This window comes from Trichomycterus rosablanca, chromosome 1, assembly GCF_030014385.1.
Source record: "Trichomycterus rosablanca isolate fTriRos1 chromosome 1, fTriRos1.hap1, whole genome shotgun sequence".
NCBI lineage: Eukaryota > Metazoa > Chordata > Actinopteri > Siluriformes > Trichomycteridae > Trichomycterus > Trichomycterus rosablanca.
Genome location: NC_085988.1, coordinates 7,341,460 through 7,360,764, shown reverse-complemented (window position 1 = coordinate 7,360,764; position 19,305 = coordinate 7,341,460). Strand labels below are relative to the sequence as shown.

Below are 19,305 nucleotides of genomic sequence, written 5' to 3'. Positions count from 1 at the left end.
ATTAATAGCTGATTTTCCAGGTTATTAGATTCCTAATAGCTGCTCTTTTTATTTTAAAAGCTTAATATAATACAACCTTCTTGTTAGTTGATAATAATAAACTCATAACCAGTACATGATCAGATTAAAGTTAAGTCAGCTAAGTTAAGTCAGCTGCTCTGTTTAACCCCTTCTCAACAATGGTTTTTGGTCTGTTGATCCTGGATTCTGTAAAGTTATTTTAAGACAATGGGTGTGTTCGAAAACCTAGGGAGCTGCCTTGCTGTCTTACTGTCTACATAAGCAGCTGCCTCAGTAGAGCGGATTCTAATAAGTCACTGACTTATAAGTCAGGTTATTCGAACACACTACTTAGACAGCGATTACATCGGGTTTCACGTTTAGCATCTTGCCATTAAAACCAATGGATTGAGGTAGCACAGCACGCTAACGTCAATATAACATCTTCCTTCATGTACCGATAACCGTTACATTTCCTGACAAGCCCCAACTCGCAAATAAAAACACTCGGTACAAGTTTATACAAGTAAAAAATCAGTAATATTTTATTTACGTTTGAAAATAACTCCATTCGTTTCTCCGCCCCGTCAGCCATGTTTATTTTTCTGAGAGAAGAGCGCCCGACCCGCAATGAATTCTGGGATTGCCTTGATCACTAAGGCAGCGTCGGATGCTCACTCGTTCTTGAGCCAAAATAACATTAAAATATTAAGATATCTCAGTAGTGAGGATATTAGGGCAACTAGGATTTCAAACAGCCTCCTTCTCTGGAGCGCGCACAGGATGACGTAAAATGCGTCTATGTAGAGAACTTCCTAGGTTTTCGAACACACCCAATGTCTATTGTAAAAAAAAAAGGGCTATTCATATACAGTATAAACCTAAGACATAATAAAAAAAAATGTGTTTTGTATCTGTTGGTCATGGATTCTGTAAAGTTGCTTTGAGACAATGTCTATTGTAAAAAGCGCTAAATAAATAAAGTTGACTTGACTAGACTTTAATGAATACTGAACTATCTCACCATCTGGAGTACTCATCTCTAATCATGAACTATAAACCAGACAACAATTCATTTATTAACATTTAGTAAATAAAATAGTATCTTATCAATACCAAGTATGATCTAAATGATCAAGTATTTAAAGTAATTCAGGGTTTTGAAAGAAAGTACTGTCGTGGAAATAGAAGGTGAAATGATAAAATAAAGATTACAGTTGACTGGATTGGAGAATTTATTGGCACGATTGTGGGTTCTTACAGCCGTGGAATAGCTGAAGAACCAGGAACAGAAGTGTTGACCTGCATTTATACTGCTCTCAGTTCACAGAGATTCATCCACACTGATTGTAGACCGAAGTGACTCTGTAAATGATGAAGTTCCTCTAGAACTGAGAGAATGAAGAGTGGATCATTGTTCTCTCTGCAGGTTGTGGGATTGTGGTGTATCAGATGAAGGTTGTTCTGCTCTGGCTTCAGCTCTGAGATCAAACCCCTCACACCTAAAATATCTCAATCTGTCTTATAATAATCTAGGAGATTCAGGAGTGAAGCGTCTCTCTGCTGGACTGGAGAATCCTCACTGTAAACTGGAGATACTGAGGTAAGATAATCTCTCTGATAATCACACATGAGCTGCTCCTCACTAACTCATCTTCTCTAATAGTGAGACTGAAACAGAAGATTTAGGTTTGAATGGAAGTTGTGTCTTTAAAGAGTAAAAATGATCTGTTGTAGTTTAATTTTTAGTTTAGTTTCATTTATTGTGACTTCCATCATTCAGCTTATAATGCTCAGTCAACAAGCACTCACACTGTGTAACAGTCACTCATGATTATTGATATTATATTATATTATTATTATTAATATTAATAGTCAGAGAGGAGGAACCAGTCTGGTACAGTAATTCAGTAATGGAGACAGAGAGAAGGAACCAGTCTGGTACAGTAATTCAGTAATGGAGACAGAGAGGAGGAACCAGTCTGGTACAGTAATTCAGTAATGGAGACAGAGAGAAGGAACCAGTCTGGTACAGTAATTCAGTAATGGAGACAGAGACCAGGAACCAGTCTGGTACAGTAATTCAGTAATGGAGACAGAGAGGAGGAACCAGTCTGGTACAGTAATTCAGTAATGGAGTCAGAGAGGAGGAACCAGTCTGGTACAGTAATTCAGTAATGGAGACAGAGAGGAGGAACCAGTCTGATACAGCCATTCAGTAATGGAGAAAGAGAGGAGGAACCAGTCTGGTACAGTAATTGAGTAATGGAGACAGAGAGGAGGAACCAGTCTGGTACAGTCATTCAGTAATGGAGTCAGAGAGGAGGAACCAGTCTGGTACAGTCATTCAGTAATGGAGACAAAGAGGAGGAACCAGTCTGGTACAGTCATTCAGTAATGGTTGCTCATGATCTTCAACATCATCAAGGAAAAATCCAGCAAACAATCAGGGGTGCGTTTCTCAAAATGTTCGTAACACTTCTTAACTTAGTTTGCGTGCACAAAACAATGAATGCAGCTAAATTGCCTTTTAAAAACGAACACTCTGGTTCTATGCATGGCAACAGCACTTTTAGGTCATTCATTCCATTCCAAGTATAAAAATGTGTGTATTATTTAATTGTATTTTAAGGTTTAAATAATTTAATTCAGGAAAATGTTAAAGTTAAAACACTGACAAAATTTAAGCATTTTATAGTTCATTTAGTCAAAAATCACTAAAGTCTATTAACATTTTCTATTGTTACTTGGCTATGTACATTACTCTGTATGGAGGGCGGTATATAATCGGTACAGAATGGCCTGGCTTGCTAAAACTCATAGAAAGCTTCTTAGCCATGATGTCAAGTTTGGCCCCTTCAATTCCACCAGCTCTTTGTGGTGTATCTCCCTCTGTTGAAGCTTTAGCACTAGCCACTCTTTCTCCACCTGAAACCTTCAGAATTTCACATCATTGTTTTTGTGATCCACCATGTCAGCACAGAAACTTTCAATTCTGATCAAACCAGCAAATTAACACAAAAAGAAAAATGTGGTTTATATCCAACCAAACAATCAGAACCCTGTAAATAAAGCAGCACCAAAACACAACCACACCCTCATTATTACCATTTTATACCTAGTAATAAGAAGTGAGAAAGATCTAAAAGAAACCAGAGACCTGAGATCAGCCACATCTTCTTATTTTATTTGTACTTTGTTGATTTTACTATTTCACAGAGATTCATCCACACTGATTGTAGACTGTAGTGACTCTGTAGATGATGAAGTTCCTCTAGAACTGAGAGAATGAAGAGTGGATCATTGTTCTCTCTGCAGGTTGAATAATTGTGGTGCATCAGATGAAGGTTGTTCTGCTCTGGCTTCAGCTCTGAGATCAAACCCCTCACACCTGAGAGAACTCGATTTGACTGATAATAAACTAGGAGATTCAGGAGTGAAGCGTCTCTCTGCTGTACTGGAGAATCCTCACTGTAAACTGGAGATACTGAGGTAAGATCATCTCTCTGAGAATCACACATGAGCTGCTCCTCACTAACTCATCTTCTCTAATAGTGAGACTGAAACAGAGGATTTAGGTTTGAATGGAAGTTGTGTCTTTACTAAATAAAGAGAGGAAATGATCTATAAAAATAAACCTGTAATAATACTGAGCCCTTCAGTATAAGAGGAGGAATTACTTCTGATTTATGTTTTACTGCTATTACACCAGATCAGAACATCTTACAGTGTTGGATTTCTAATATCTGTTTTTTTACCTTAATATGTTAAAACCTTCCTGTTCATTAATAATGTAAAATCACCACTTATAATCACTAAATTTTCAGATTTAAGTTACGTCTGCTGAAGTGAATTAAATTTGTAGATAAATTTAGTAAAATAATCATCTCTAATGATGAACTATAAACCAGATAAAAATATTATAAATGTTATGACCCATCTAGAGTTAGGCTGTAACATAAATTGGGTGTGGTGTGATGGAGTTCTGTGGTGAAGAGAGATCTAACTGGAATAATGAATTGGACAGAACTTAAAGAAAATAAATAAATATAAAAAAGAACAAGATGAAACTGAGACGTAATGACTGCAGTTGAACTCGTTTATAGAAGGATAAAAAAGGATGTTGTACAGGGGCGGGGATTACCGCGTGTAGTTAAAAAAAAAGAGAATGATCGCAGAGTTATAAACAGGAAATAACACACATTTTAAAACAAAAAAGTATAAGAGACTCACAGAGTTCATGAGGACTACACAGTGGGGTCACAACCATTCACATGGGTTCACACAGAACAAAACATTAATCGATGTGACCAAATAAAAAACAGCTAAATGAAGTGTTCACTAGTAAACCTGGACTAGTGAATGAGTTCATGTCTGTCAATATCAGTGGCTGCCTGACAACTGACAGTCCACCACTTCTAAACGATAAGGTCCTCCAATCTGTATGCAGATGTGCTGCTCTGATTGGTGGATGACGTTCAGCCATTCCAGAAATCAAACGATCTATTTGCTGCCGTCACGAAGACACTTTCACTCCACTCAGAGATCTATTTGTGGAAACATGCTAATGAACATAATAGAAGCAGCACACAAACTCACAACACTAATATATGCTGACTGCTCAGGAGCTCTTACACAATTTATTAACTTTTAATAAACACACAAATATCTAATCAACTCCAAGTATGATCTACATCATCAAACATTAGCAGCTAGTTAAGGGGTCAAAATAAAGTTACTAAAACGATTCTGGACCAGTGATTTTTTTTGTTTTGTTCTGCTGATACACCATGTCAGAACAGGAAACATCAATTTAATTATTTATAAAAAGAGCATAAAAAGGAAAATGTGGTTTATATCCAATACTGTAACTAAAGCAGCAAATTCCACCCCTCACACCAGCACCAAAACACAACCACACCCTCATTATTACCATTTTATACCTAGTAATAAGAAGAGTGAAATATCTAAAAGAAACCAGAGACCTGAAATCAGCCACATCTTCTTATTTTATTTGTACTTTGTTGATTTTACTGTTTCACAGAGATTCATCCACACTGATTGTAGACTGTAGTGACTCTGTAGATGATGAAGTTCCTCTAGAACTGAGAGAATGAAGAGTGGATCATTGTTCCCTCTGCAGGTTGTGTTATTGTGATGTGTCATATGAAGGTTGTTCTGCTCTGGCTTCAGCTCTGAGATCAAACCCCTCACACCTGAGAGAACTCGATCTGTCTTATAGTAAACTAGGAGATTCAGGAGTGAAGCGTCTCTCTGCTGGACTGGAGAATCCTCACTGTAAACTGGAGATACTGAGGTAAGATCATCTCTCTGAGAATCACACATGAGCTGCTCCTCACTAACTCATCTTCTCTAATAGTGAGACTGAAACAGAGGATTTAGGTTTGAATAGAAGTTGTGTATTTACTAAATAAAGAGAGGAAATGATCTATAAAATAAACCTGTAACAATACTGAGTCCTTCAGTCTAAGAGGAGGAATTACTTCTGATTCATGTTTTACTGTTATTACACCAGATCAGCACTGGTGAAAAAAGTAGACTTAATTATACTAATCTTTAATATACTACAGTGCACTCAAGTTTATTATTGTCACACTAATGATCAATACACTTAAAGAGTTCTAAAATGGAACAACTACTTTTGTACTTAAAGTCGAGCTCTTGTATTATTTTTGTACAACTAAAGTACATTAAGTGTATTAAGTACTAAACTGTACTAAATTGGAACTATTTTAAGGGAAAATGCAAATAAAAAAAAGACAAAATTTCTTACATTTCGTTTTATAACTAAATGGGCTATAATGAGAGTAGAGGGGTGGACACACACACACAGAAATATTGATTGATTAACAATTTAATAAGGACAAAACACACAAGACAAGTTAACAGACAAGACCAGACACAAATACAGGAACTAAGCTAAGTTAAACATGAACTATGCTAAACACAGATGAACGAAGCTAAATGCTAAGTTAATCTTAACACAACACTATACTAAACACACATGGGATAAATTATACAAAACCCTAAGCTAAGCCAACACAAATGAAACAGGAGCCTAAACCCTAACCTAAACAAGAACAAACAGGAACACACAGAGAGATGGGCGTGGCAGGTGTACTCCAGCAGCCCACAGGGGCTGGATTTGTGAAGCTAGGAGCACCATCTGGGGGTGCCGATGTGAGACCTGAAGCACCATCTGGGGGCACTGACATGAGAACTGAAGCACCACCTGGAGAGGCGTCTAAAGTCAGCTGCATGAAGCCTGGAGAGGCGTCTAAAGTCAGCTGCATAGAGCCTGGAGAGGCATCTAAAGTCAGCTGCATGGAGCCTGGAGAGGCGTCAGCTGCATGGAGCCTGGAGAGGCGTCTAAAGTCAGCTGCATGGAGCCTGGAGAGGCGTCAGCTGCATGGAGCCTGGAGAGGCGTCTAAAGTCAGCTGCATGGAGCCTGGAGAGGCATCTAAAGTCAGCTGCATGGAGCCTGGAAACGCGTCTGAAGTCAGCTGCTTGAAGATTGGAGAGGCATCTTGGATCAGCTGCTTGGACCCTAAAAAGGCATCTGAAGTCAGTTGCGAGGAGCCTGCAGAGGTGTCCGAAGTCAGCTGAAAGAAGTCTGAAGAGGCATCCTGAGTCAGTAACATGGAACCTGGTGTTTTGACTGGTGGCGGCAGCAGCAAAGCACAGGGAAAACTGTCTGGAGTAGATGGTAACTTAAACCCTGTTGAGTTGCGTACAGTCTGCAACAAGGGGCATGGAGCTTTGACTGGTGACAGCAGCATAGCAAAGGGAGAGCCATTTGGAGTAGACAGTAGCTTAAACCCAGTTGTGTGTCTGCAGTCTGCAACATGGAAACTGGAGCTCTGTCTAGTGGTGAAGACATAGCACAGGAAGAGCCGTCTGGAGGAGACAACGGCTTGAACCCTGTTGAGTCGCATGTATTCAGCAAAAGGTTTCTTAAGTGACCAACCAGAACTGGTGAAAACTTTGAGCTGGTTGACTCTGACTGGGTGGCTGGATGGCCCGAGACTACAAACAAACAATATATTTTTGGAACCCTGATTTGCTGACTCAGGACAGACAGAAACAGATCAACATGTAACAGGATTAACAGACTGCAACCTGACAAAGAGACAGGACAGACTTGGGCGGACAGACAAGGACCAGACATAAAAGACTGACTGACAGAATTAGCTTGACTTGTCATAACTGGACGGACTTGACATGGCAAAGAGAACAGAGAACAGAACACATAATCCTGGGTAGCTCCTGAAGAATTAGCTTGAATTGACACAAAGACTGGACTTGACATGGCAAACACACAGGACTAACTTGAACCAGTGAACTTGACAAAACAGTTTAAGTCCTAGAGAGGCCTAGAACTAACTTGAAAGGACTGGAACATGGGCAAATCATGACTAGACAAATTAGAACCCATAAAACTTGATGAAAAGACATGACAGACTTGGACAGATGGACAAGGACAGGACATGACAACTGACTGACAGAATTAGTTTGACTTTTCTGACAAATGCACTGATCGGATCTGGCATGGCAGAACTTAAACTGACGGACATAAGGAAACAGGCTGAGCTGACAGGGGTTTGGAACGAACTGCAACAGACAAATACATGGACGAGATAGGAGCCGGCGGAAAGACATAAGGACCCCTGGAGACTATGGGGTCATCACAAGGTACAGTAGAAAATGGAGACTAATGGCTGGCTCCTAACGTGGATGTGGGACAGTCAAGGGCATTTTTAGTGGGCACTGGCAACGGGGCCAAATCGGCAGTGGGCACCGGCACCCGGACCACACTGGTAGTGGGCACTGGGGGAACACAAACATCCCCAGCGGGTACTGGATGCCGGGCATATGCTGCAGTGTTCCATTTCAGTGGGCTGAGAGTCCAGAAGGTTCTATTGTGGAGACTGTGTTCTATTAGGGAGACTATTATGTAACTAAATGGGCTGTGACGAGAGCCCCTCTCACATGCAAAGATATTGATTAACAAAGTTTAATAAAAACAAAACCAACAAGACAAGTTAACAACAGACCAGACACAAATGCAGGAACTAAACTAAATGCTAAACTAATTTCAACACAACTCTAGACTAAACACACATGGACTAAAGTATACAAAACCCTGAGCTACGCCAACACAAATGAAACAGGAACCTAAACTCTAACCTGAACAAGAACAAACAGGAACTAACAAGAGTTAACAGACAAACAAACCAAAATAATGATGAGGCAAAGACAAAGGCTAAGACAAACAGAATCAAATGCAAAGGCAAAACTGACAGACAGAAGCAAAAGATGCAGGAGTAACCAAACCAACATGACTGATCCACAGGCCTTTTTAAATGTTCTCAGCTAAACAAGAGGCACCGGTGGATCATTAACCAGGGCCAAATCACAAAGGGGGCATTGCCATCTGTGAGATCAAAGATCACGGGCATTCAGCCTAAGCTACGCACTGAAATTCCTCCAGATTCCTTTAATGGAATGTTTTAATGAACATAGATCCATTAAAGTTTTCATCATGGAGTCTGAGAAAAGGAACCAGTCTGGTATAGTAATTCAGTAATGGAGACAGAGAGGAGGAACCTGTCTGGTACAGTCATTCAGTAATGGAGACAGAGAGGAGGAACCAGTCTGGTACAGTCATTCAGTAATGGAGACAGAGAGGAGGAACCTGTCTGGTATACAGTCATTCAGTAATGGAGACAGAGAGGAGGAACCAGTCTGGTACAGTCATTCAGTAATGGAGACAGAGAGGAGGAACCAGTCTGGTACAGTCATTCAGTAATGGAGACAGAGAGAAGGAACCAGTCTGGTACAGTCATTCAGTAATGGAGACAGAGAAGAGGAACCAGTCTGGTACAGTCATTCAGTAATGGAGACAGAGAGGAGGAACCAGTCTGGTACAGTCATTCAGTAATGGAGACAGAGAAGAGGAACCAGTCTGGTACAGTCATTCAGTAATGGAGACAGAGAGGAGGAACCAGTCTGGTACAGTAATTCAGTAATGGAGACAGAGAGGAGGAACCAGTCTGGTACAGTCATTCAGTAATGGAGACAGAGAGGAGGAACTAGTCTGGTACAGTCATTCAGTAATGGAGACAGAGAGGAGGAACCAGTCTGGTACAGTCATTCAGTAATGGAGACAGAGAGGAGGAACCAGTCTGGTACAGTCATTCAGTAATGGAGACAGAGAGGAGGAACCAGTCTGGTACAGTCATTCAGTAATGGAGACAGAGAGGAGGAACCAGTCTGGTACAGTCATTCAGTAATGGAGACAGAGAGGAGGAACCAGTCTGGTACAGTAATTCAGTAATGGAGACAGAGAGGAGGAACCAGTCTGGTACAGTAATTCAGTAATGGAGACAGAGAGGAGGAACCAGTCTGGTACAGTAATTCAGTAATGGAGACAGAGAGGAGGAACCAGTCTGGTACAGTAATTCAGTAATGGAGTCAGAGAGGAGGAACCAGTCTGGTACAGTCATTCAGTAATGGAGACAGAGAGGAGGAACCAGTCTGGTACAGTCATTCAGTAATGGAGACAGAGAGGAGGAACCAGTCTGGTACAGTAATTCAGTAATGGAGACAGAGAGGAGGAACCAGTCTGGTACAGTAATTCAGTAATGGAGACAGAGAGGAGGAACCAGTCTGGTACAGTAATTCAGTAATGGAGACAGAGAAGAGGAACCAGTCTGGTACAGTAATTCAGTAATGGAGTCAGAGAGGAGGAACCAGTCTGGTACAGTAATTCAGTAATAGAGACAGAGAGGAGGAACCAGTCTGGTACAGTAATTCAGTAATGGAGACAGAGAGGAGGAACCAGTCTGGTACAGTAATTCAGTAATGGAGACAGAGAGGAGGAACCAGTCTGGTACAGTCATTCAGTAATGGAGACAGAGAGGAGGAACCAGTCTGGTACAGTAATTCAGTAATGGAGACAGAGAGGAGGAACCAGTCTGGTTCATCATCAAGGAAAAATCCAGCAAACCAACCAGATCACTTTTACTATCAGTACATTCAACTGAAAGAAGCCATAAAGAAAACAGTCAACAATAAAACCTTTATAACCACAATATTCTACCTCTATATTTACACTTACACTATATGGACAAAAGTATGTGGACCCATCTTATTTTATTTGTACTTTGTTGATTTTACTGTTACACAGTGATTCATCCACACTGATTGTAGACTGTAGTAATTCTGTAGATCAGTGTTTCTCACCCTTTGAAAGTATGCAAAATCTCAAGTCACCCCAGTCTAAAATGTATTTAAAAACTCACACTCTGCATCCCTCGGACTGCTAACACACACACACACACACGCACACCATAAGGTGTCATTTAGGGGGGGGGGCAAACGTGATTTACTTTTAATGGGAAACCTGAGCCTGGGATGATGCACACAATCGCCCTATTCTGGCAGGGATGGATGAGAGGCAGACACTGAGCTCCTGGTCCAGAGCCCTCAGTCGCTCCCTGTACTTGTTCCTATGTAAGTTAGGCTCGAAAAGCTCAGTTCGTGCCATGAACGAATCGGATTTAACATAATTAAACAAGTTTATGATTTATTTCTCAATTATTTGTCATTATACTAAGAGCACTGCTTCTTTTCTGCGTGTTCTCTCTGTAGCTTGGTTACGGCTCTCTCAATTCAAAAGAAGCTTTATTGGCATGACAAATAAAGACATTCATATTGCCAAAGCAAGAAATAATAAAAATAACAGTAAGAAAAAACTAATATATACAAAACAGCACTTTGGATGTAAATGTGCTTTATAAATTACTTACTTACTTACTTACTTACTAAAACGGTTACATGTGCACAAAAAATATAAAATAGAATAAAATATTAATAAAAACAGTGCAAAATAATAACAATAAAAATTATAATATTTACAGTAATGAGTAGGGATGCATCAATACCATTTTTTCCCTACCGAGTACAAGTACAAGTACATGTATTTTTGTACTCGCCGATACGATACCTATTTAGAATGATGCAATCTGGAGCATTATGGAACAGTGCACGTCAACAAGTAGCGAGTGATCAGTGTTTGTGCGCTGATGTGATGAAATCAAGGAGGAAAAATAAATGAATCTGAGTGGATTTGGCAACACGAATAGCATGGATTGTTCTGTAGTGAGTTAGAAGTTAATAAATATTTTTGCAATGTTGGTGTTTTGTTGTTATGCCAAGCTCACATTACTTTCTGATGTGCCGGGTCGCTGTACAGTTCACACTACACAACTGATCGGCGATAGGGGGTTTCACACTACACCATCTATCACTAACTGGAATCACAGGCGAGCTTCTCTGGTCTCCCTTTTTTTTTTTTTTAATGATACCACGTCCAAAAATGCACGTCAACAAGTAGCAAGTGATCAAAGTGTTACGCTGATGTGCAGCGTAAAATCAATGAGGCCAAATCCACTCAGATTCATTTATTTTTCAACACGAACAGTATGGATCGTTCGTAAGTTGGAGGTTAATTAATAATTTTGCAATGCAGTGTTGGTGTTATGTTTTGTAGAGGATGATCAGGTCAGAAATACTGTAAAACGTGTGTGTGCCGGTGTATTCTGATATAAACTATATTAATTAAGCCCCTCCCTCACCTCTTTACACTTCTCTCCTGCGTTTCCCCTCGCACTGTATCCTGCGTTCTCATTGGCTGTTCGACCTGTCACTCATTCTCAGTCTCAGCAACGTGCACTAGGCACGGTATCGGATGTTTAGTATCGGAGACTCGTTTGCGAGTACGAATACGAGTTAATGAGCGCGGTATCGGGCAAAAACCCGATACTAGTATCGGTACTCATGCATCTCTAGTAATGAGTAATAACGATCAGTCTCTCTTTCTCTCGCTCTCTCACACACAAACTGATCGTTATTACTACCTCATTAATGTAAATATTATAATTTTTAGTTATTATTTTGCACTGTTTTTATTATTATTTTATTCTATTTTATATTTTTGCACACGTAACTGTTTTGTATATATTTGTTCTTTCTTATTGCTTTTTTTAATTATTTCTCTGTAACTTGCTTTGGCAATACGAATGTCCTTATTTGTCATGCCAATAAAGCTTCTTTTAAGTTTTAGAGTTTTTTTAAATGTGTGTGTGTGTCGCTCGCTCTCTGTTTTTGGATCTGAATTCCGACAATAAACAGCTCTTATTATGACTGATTAAGTCCCTTTACTGATGGAAGCGGAATGGGTGGATTACAGCCGATAAGAACTGTGCGGCGAATGAACAACACCGTCTTCCTCGTGTAGCGCCACGTGACGATATATTCGTCCGCTCGGCTCCCCAACTAGTTCCCGCGCAAACTTTGTTTTTACGTCGCAAACGCCGTACATAGGAATGACGAACAAGACTTTATTAATAAATGTATAGGAGATGGTGACGTATCCACAATCGCCGTATGTTGAGTCCGCCGTAACCCGAGGACTTTATTTATATATAGCGGCTCCCAGAGGTGTTCATTTTAAAGAGCCGTTCAAAAGAATCGGATCGTTCGCGAACGACCCATCACTGTCAGAATATTTTTGACAGCACCCCTGACGAAGCCAGACGGCACCCGAGAAAGGCTGCTGTAGATGATGAAGTTCCTCTAGAACTGAGAGAATGAAGAGTGGATCATTGTTCTCTCTGCAGGTTGTATAATTGTGGTGTATCAGATGAAGGTTGTTCTGCTCTGGCTTCAGCTCTGAGATCAAACCCCTCACACCTGAGAGAACTTCATCTTTCTGGAAATAAACTAAAAGATTCAGGAGTGAAGCGTCTCTCTGCTGTACTGGAGAATCCTCACTGTAAACTGGAGATACTGAGGTAAGATCATCTCTCTGAGAATCACACATGAGCTGCTCCTCACTAACTCATCTTCTCTAATAGTGAGACTGAAACAGAGGATTTAGGTTTGAATGGAAGTTGTGTACTAAAGTCCCTCTGCCACTACTAAAATAGGGTTAAGAACTGTCTAACACATAAAAAGTGGAATTGCAGTGGGGAAACATAATCTTCGAGGAAGGAATGTGGTCAGAAAAAATGATCATGATTGACGATCACTTAAACGTTTGGTGAAATCAAACAGTAGAAAAATGACATTAGAACTCAGGGATGTGTAATAGTGAAAGTAAGAGCATTTCCACACGCACTCAAGGGTTTGGGACTAAACAGCTGTGTAGTCTTAAGAAAACAACTCGTCAGTGAGACTAACCGGCAAAAACGGCTTCAGTTTGCTAGGGAGCACAAAGATTGGACTCTGAAGCAATGGAAGAAGGTCATGTGGTCTGATGAGTCCAGATTTACCCTGTTCCAGAGTGATGGGCGCATCAGGGTACAAGCGTACAAGCCTGTGGGGGCAGTGCTATGATCTGGGGTCGCTGCAGTTGGTCAGGGTCTAGGTTCAGCAACGTTATGTGCCCAAAGAATGAGGTCAGCTGACTACCTGAATATACTGAACCACCAGGTTATTCCATCAATGGAGTTTTTCTTCCCTGATGACACGGCCATATTCCAAGATGACAATGCCAGGATTCATCGGGCTCAAATTGTGTAAGAGTGCTTCAGGGAGCATGAGACATCACTCTCACACATGGATTGGCCACCACAGAGTCCAGACCTGAACCCCATTGAGAATCTTTGGGATGTGCTGGAGAAGACTTTGCGCAGTGGTCCAAATCTCCCATCATCAATACAAGATCTTGGGGAAAATTCATGCAACTCTGGAAAGAAATAAATGTTGTGACGTTGCAGAAGCTTGTGGAAATGATGCCACAGTGAATGTATGCCGTAATCAAAGCTAAAGGCGGTTCAACCAAATATTAGTGTGTGTGTGTGTGACCTTTTTTTTGGCCAGGCAGTGTATTAAAAAACAGACAAAAATGTGTACAACACATACAGAGCACTTTCATATATATATATACTTTCATATATATATATACTGTATATATACATATATAGCTATATATATATAGCTAAAAGCTAACCCAAGCCAGCTGGCTCTACCATCGTTATTCCTCGCAAATGCATGCTCTCTGGAGAATAAACTGGACTGTATCAGACTTCAGCGAACTACCCAATGTGAGTACAGGGACTGTTGTGTTTTAATTTTCACTGAAACATGGCTTAGCGACAACATTCCAGACAGTGCCATTCAGCTAGACGGGCTAGCATCGTATCGCGCCGATAGAAATGCAGCTCAGTCCGGTAAAACACGAGGAGGAGGCGTTTGTGTTTACATTAACACCGAATGGTGCAAGAACTCTATGCTTGTTGTGGCGTACTGTTCTCCGATGGTGGAATTTGCTATTGTTAGATGCAGACCTTCTTATTTACCATGGGAATTCACCAGCGTGCTTATTGTCGCGGTGTATCTTCCGCCCAGCGCGAACGCGAAGGAAGCATTGAGCGAACTTTACAGAGCCATCAGCGAACTGCAGAACACTCATCCAGACGGACAGTTTATTATCGCTGGGGATTTTAATCATGCAAATCTCAAGTCTGTTCTCCCTAAATTCCATCAGCATGTGGACTTTGCTACGAGAGGAGCGAACACGCTGGATAATGTTTACACGAACATTGCCGGTGCGTACCGGGCGGAGCCCCGCCCCCACCTCGGATACTCAGACCACATCTCTGTAATGCTAATCCCAGCATACAGAGCACTCGTCAGGCGCTCCAGACCTGTACAGAAACAGGTGAAAACCTGGCCAGAAGGATCCATCTCTGCTCTTCAGGACTGTTTTGAGTGCACTGACTGGGACATGTTTAGGGAGGCTGCAACATACGGCGATTACACTGATCTAGAGGAGTACACGACTTCAGTGACCTGCTACATCAGCAAATGCATTGAGGACGTCACTACCACTAGAACCATCACTTCCAGACCCAACCAGAAGCCGTGGATGACTCCAGAGGTGCGTGAACTGCTGAGGGCCCGAGACTCCGCTTTTAAAGCAGGTGACCAGCCGGCTCTGAGAACAGCGAGAGCCAGACTGTCCCGGGCAATCCGAGAAGCAAAGCGCGCACACGGCCAGAACATCCACAGCCACTTCCAGAACAGCGGTGACACACGGCGCTTGTGGCAGGGCATCCAGGCCATCACCAACTACAGGACGACTCCACCCATCTGTGACGGTGATGCCTCCCTTCCAGATGCGCTGAATGACTTCTACGCTCGGTTCGAGGCGCAGAACAACATGTTGGCGAGGAAGATGATCCCACCTTGTGACGACCAGGTGCTTCGTCTCACCACAGCGGACGTGAGGAGAACTCTGCACAGAGTCAACCCACGGAAAGCTTCTGGACCAGACAACATTCCTGGCCGAGTGCTCAAAGGATGTGCAGAACAGCTGGCAGATGTATTCACTGACATCTTCAACATCTCCCTGAGCAGCGCCATCGTTCCAACGTGCCTCAAGACGACCACCATCGTACCCGTGCCAAAGAAGTCATCTGTGTCATGCTTCAATGACTATCGTCCCGTAGCACTCACGCCCATCATCAATGAAGTGCTTCGAGAAACTAGTCATGAGGCATATTAAGACCCTACTGCCTCCCACCATGGACCCACTGCAGTTTGCGTACCGTCCTAACCGCTCAACGGACGATGCCATATCCACTACACTTCACCTGGCTTCTACACACCTGGACAGAAAGAACACTTACGTCAGGATGCTGTTCATAGACTTTAGCTCAGCATTCAACACCATCATTCCTCAGCATCTCATTGGAAAGCTGAGCACGCTGGGCCTGAACACCTCTCTCTGCAACTGGATCCTGGATTTCTTGACTGAGAGACCTCAGTCCGTCCGGATCGGTAAGAACACCTCCAGCACCACCACACTGAGCACCGGCGCTGCCCAAGGCTGTGTGCTCAGTCCACTGCTGTTTACTCTGCTTACGCATGACTGTACAGCAATGCACAGCTCGAATTCCATCGTTAAGTTTGCAGACGACACAACTGTGGTGGGACTCATCAGCAACAACGATGAGTCAGCGTACAGAGAGGAGATACAACATCTAACGGACTGGTGCCAAGTCAACAACCTGTCTCTGAACGTGGATAAAACCAAAGAGATGGTCATTGACTTTAGAAAGACACTAAGGGACCACTCCCCACTGCACATCGACGGCTCATCTGTTGAGATCGTCAAGAGCACCAAATTTCTCAGTGTTCATCTGGAGGAGAATCTCACCTGGACCCTCAACACCAGTTCTATCACCAAGAAAGCCCAGCAGCGTCTCTACTTTTTGAGAAGACTGAGGAAAGCTTATCTGCCACCCCCCATTCTCACCACGTTCTACAGAGGAACAATCGAGAGCATCCTGAGCGGCTGCATCACTGTCTGGTTCGGAAATTGTACTGCGTCGGACCGCAGGACTCTCCAGCGAGTAGTGAGGACAGCTGAAAAGATCATCGGGGTCGCTCTTCCATCTCTCACGGACATTTTTAACACCCGCTGCATCCGCAAAGCTCTCAGCATTGTGGACGATCCAACCCATCCATCACATGGACTTTTTACTCTGCTCTTGTCTGGGAGACGATACCGCAGCATCTGGACTAACACAACCAGACTGTGTAACAGTTTTATCCCTCAGGCAATCAGACTCCTCAATTCAGTACTATAACAATTTCCTCCGGAAATTTTCTGCTGCCACACACTGAACTGTATTGACTATGTTACTTGCATTTTTTGCACACCTCCTGGAACTGCACAAGTAATTTCTGCACCTTACTTGTATTTTTGCACCTTATTTACTTTTTAGGCACCTTATCGGCATTGCCAATTTTACGCTGCTAATGTACAACATGTCACTACCTCATGAACCATTGTACCATCTATTCACCATCATGTACTAACACTTGTCTTTAGTCCTGTCTTCTAATTACTTGTTTAGATTAGGGATAATTAGGAATATCTTTTGTAGTTATTTATTATAGGATTTGTTGTATTTATTGTTGTATTTACACTGTTTTTGTATTGTCTTGCACTTTTTGTACCATGTTACACCGTGATCCTAGAGGAACGCTGTTTCGTTTCAATATGTACTTGTATGTAGCTGAAATGACAATAAAACCTCTCTGAGTCTGACTCTGACTCTGATATATATATATATATATATACAGTATATACTGTATATACAGTATATATACTGTATATACTGAATATTTAAGCCCTGTTTTAAGTAACAATCATGGGGTTAATTACTACAATCAATTTGAACCACAAATTATTTAAGCTCACTAAACTGTGTGTACTAAACTGTTCTATATTCATCCATAACATTCTATTCATAATGTTATAATTAATGTTATAACAAGCCTTTTTATTAATATTGTGATTACTGTGATTAATAATGTTGCAACTGCCCCTTTTTGCAACCGTCCCCACTCTCCCCGAATTGACTGACTGTGATAAAAACGGAAATGTTTGCAGAGAAATTCATCAGGATGTGTAATCTAAGTTTAATTACTCGTTCCCGACTAAGATCTGTTTGAATAATTAGCGCGTCTGTATCCACTGGATCCTGGAGGAACACACCGGGTTTACATGAGAAAAGTAAGAGTAACTCCGGGTTAGGTTTAAGTTAACCTGCAGGTTAGTTTCAGAGTGTAAGTTGCTATAGTAACTGACACAGGCTCTCTTTAATCTCGGTTTATGGAATGGAAAACCTCGAGTTTTCGTTAATTCTGAGTTAACTTACCCGGTTTAATCACTTAATCTCGAATACCCCCCAGTCCTCTTTAAAAAAGTTTAAATATTCTACTGTAGATGTTCACACAACTTGTTATTTATACTCTTTTGAACAGGGTGCCAAACCAATGCAGAGCATTACTCATACCCATATACTTATTAAGCCAATCCACCTTGTGGTTTGTTAGAAGACAACCAGAGTACCCAGAGTTTAGGTGACAGTAGGTTAGAATCAAACCCAGGTCCTCCTTATCAAGTTTAGTGATTGTAAATAATAAAACTTTGTGTCATTATTGCAGGTTTTGCTGCATGTGAGATTCATTTAATGATTAAATGTAGTAATAATTCTGATGATAAACAGTGAAGATCTGATCATTGTTCTCTCTGCAGGTTGGATCGTTGTGGTGTATCAGATGAAGGTTGTTCTGCTCTGGCTTCAGCTCTGAGATCAAACCCCTCACACCTGAGAGAACTTTATCTGTCTGTGAATAATCTAACACATTCAGGAAAGAAGCTTCTCTATGATCTGAAGGATAATGAACGTTTCAGACTGGAGGTTCTGAAGTGAGTAAAAACTACTTGAAAAAATCTAGTTCAGGAATAAAAGGTTCTAGTTAAATTAAATCTGTACTGATTAGAACTAAACACTGAATTCATAACATTTATAAGATATAATAAAAATTATTTTAACAATTTTATTAAGTAATAATGATTAAAAATGAACTTTACAGATTTTAAGTGTGTGGATGACAATCTGATGATGACAGTTTGTGTTTCTGGTCTTGTGTAAAAATGTTCAATATTAATCACCATCAACATGTAAAAACTTAAATTTAAGCCTAGCCTAGTGGGTAGAGCTTTGGGCTATCAACCGGAAGATTGGCGGTTCAAATCCAGGCTCTGCTAAGCAGCCACTGTTGGGTCCTTGAGCAAGGCCCTTAACCCTCTCTGCTCCAGGGGCGCGGTACGATGGCTGACCCTGCGCTCTGACCCCAGCTCCCAAAACAAGCTGGGATATGCGAAGAAATAATTTAATTGTACTGTACACGTGTATATGTATACATGACAAATAAAGTATATCTTCTTCTTCTTCTTCTAGTACAGAAAATGACATTTAACTAAACAAAACACTGTTAATACACAAAGGCATAAAAATACTTAGTTAAACATGACAGTAAGAAGAAGAGATAACATGTGAGGTGATGAACTACAGATACACTGTTCCATCATGTTTCCATCATTAAATATGAGAACACACGACTATTATTAATTTATTATTTTATTAGTTTCAGTATTTGGGGATAAACTCAGATGAAGACAGAGATTAAAAGCAGATATTATTTCTGGGATGTTCCGTGTATCTTCTATCTTGAGGAACGGAGAACATGTCAATCATTCTACAATTCAAATGACCACAGAGGTGATTTACAGCTGTGATTAAAACATCTGTACAGGATGTGAATGAGAAGATGAAACTGTGCAGGATTCAGACATCATGACACGACTGAGAAACTGTAGAAAAGGTTTTAATCACAAGAAGAAAGTGTTTATGATG

At 41.1% G+C, this 19,305-nt stretch overlaps 1 protein-coding gene across 1 annotated transcript in view; it reads left to right on the top strand.

Moving 5' to 3' along the window:
* The window catches only part of LOC134319787 (NACHT, LRR and PYD domains-containing protein 12-like), an 88,660-nt gene that overhangs the window by 14,092 nt on the left and 55,263 nt on the right, over positions 1-19,305 (top strand). The window contains exons 3-7 of the mRNA XM_063001402.1: positions 1,430-1,603; positions 3,319-3,492; positions 5,144-5,317; positions 12,706-12,879; positions 18,141-18,314. Coding sequence (XP_062857472.1) covers positions 1,430-1,603; positions 3,319-3,492; positions 5,144-5,317; positions 12,706-12,879; positions 18,141-18,314 — 870 coding nt within the window. The remainder of the gene's footprint in view (positions 1-1,429; positions 1,604-3,318; positions 3,493-5,143; positions 5,318-12,705; positions 12,880-18,140; positions 18,315-19,305) is intronic.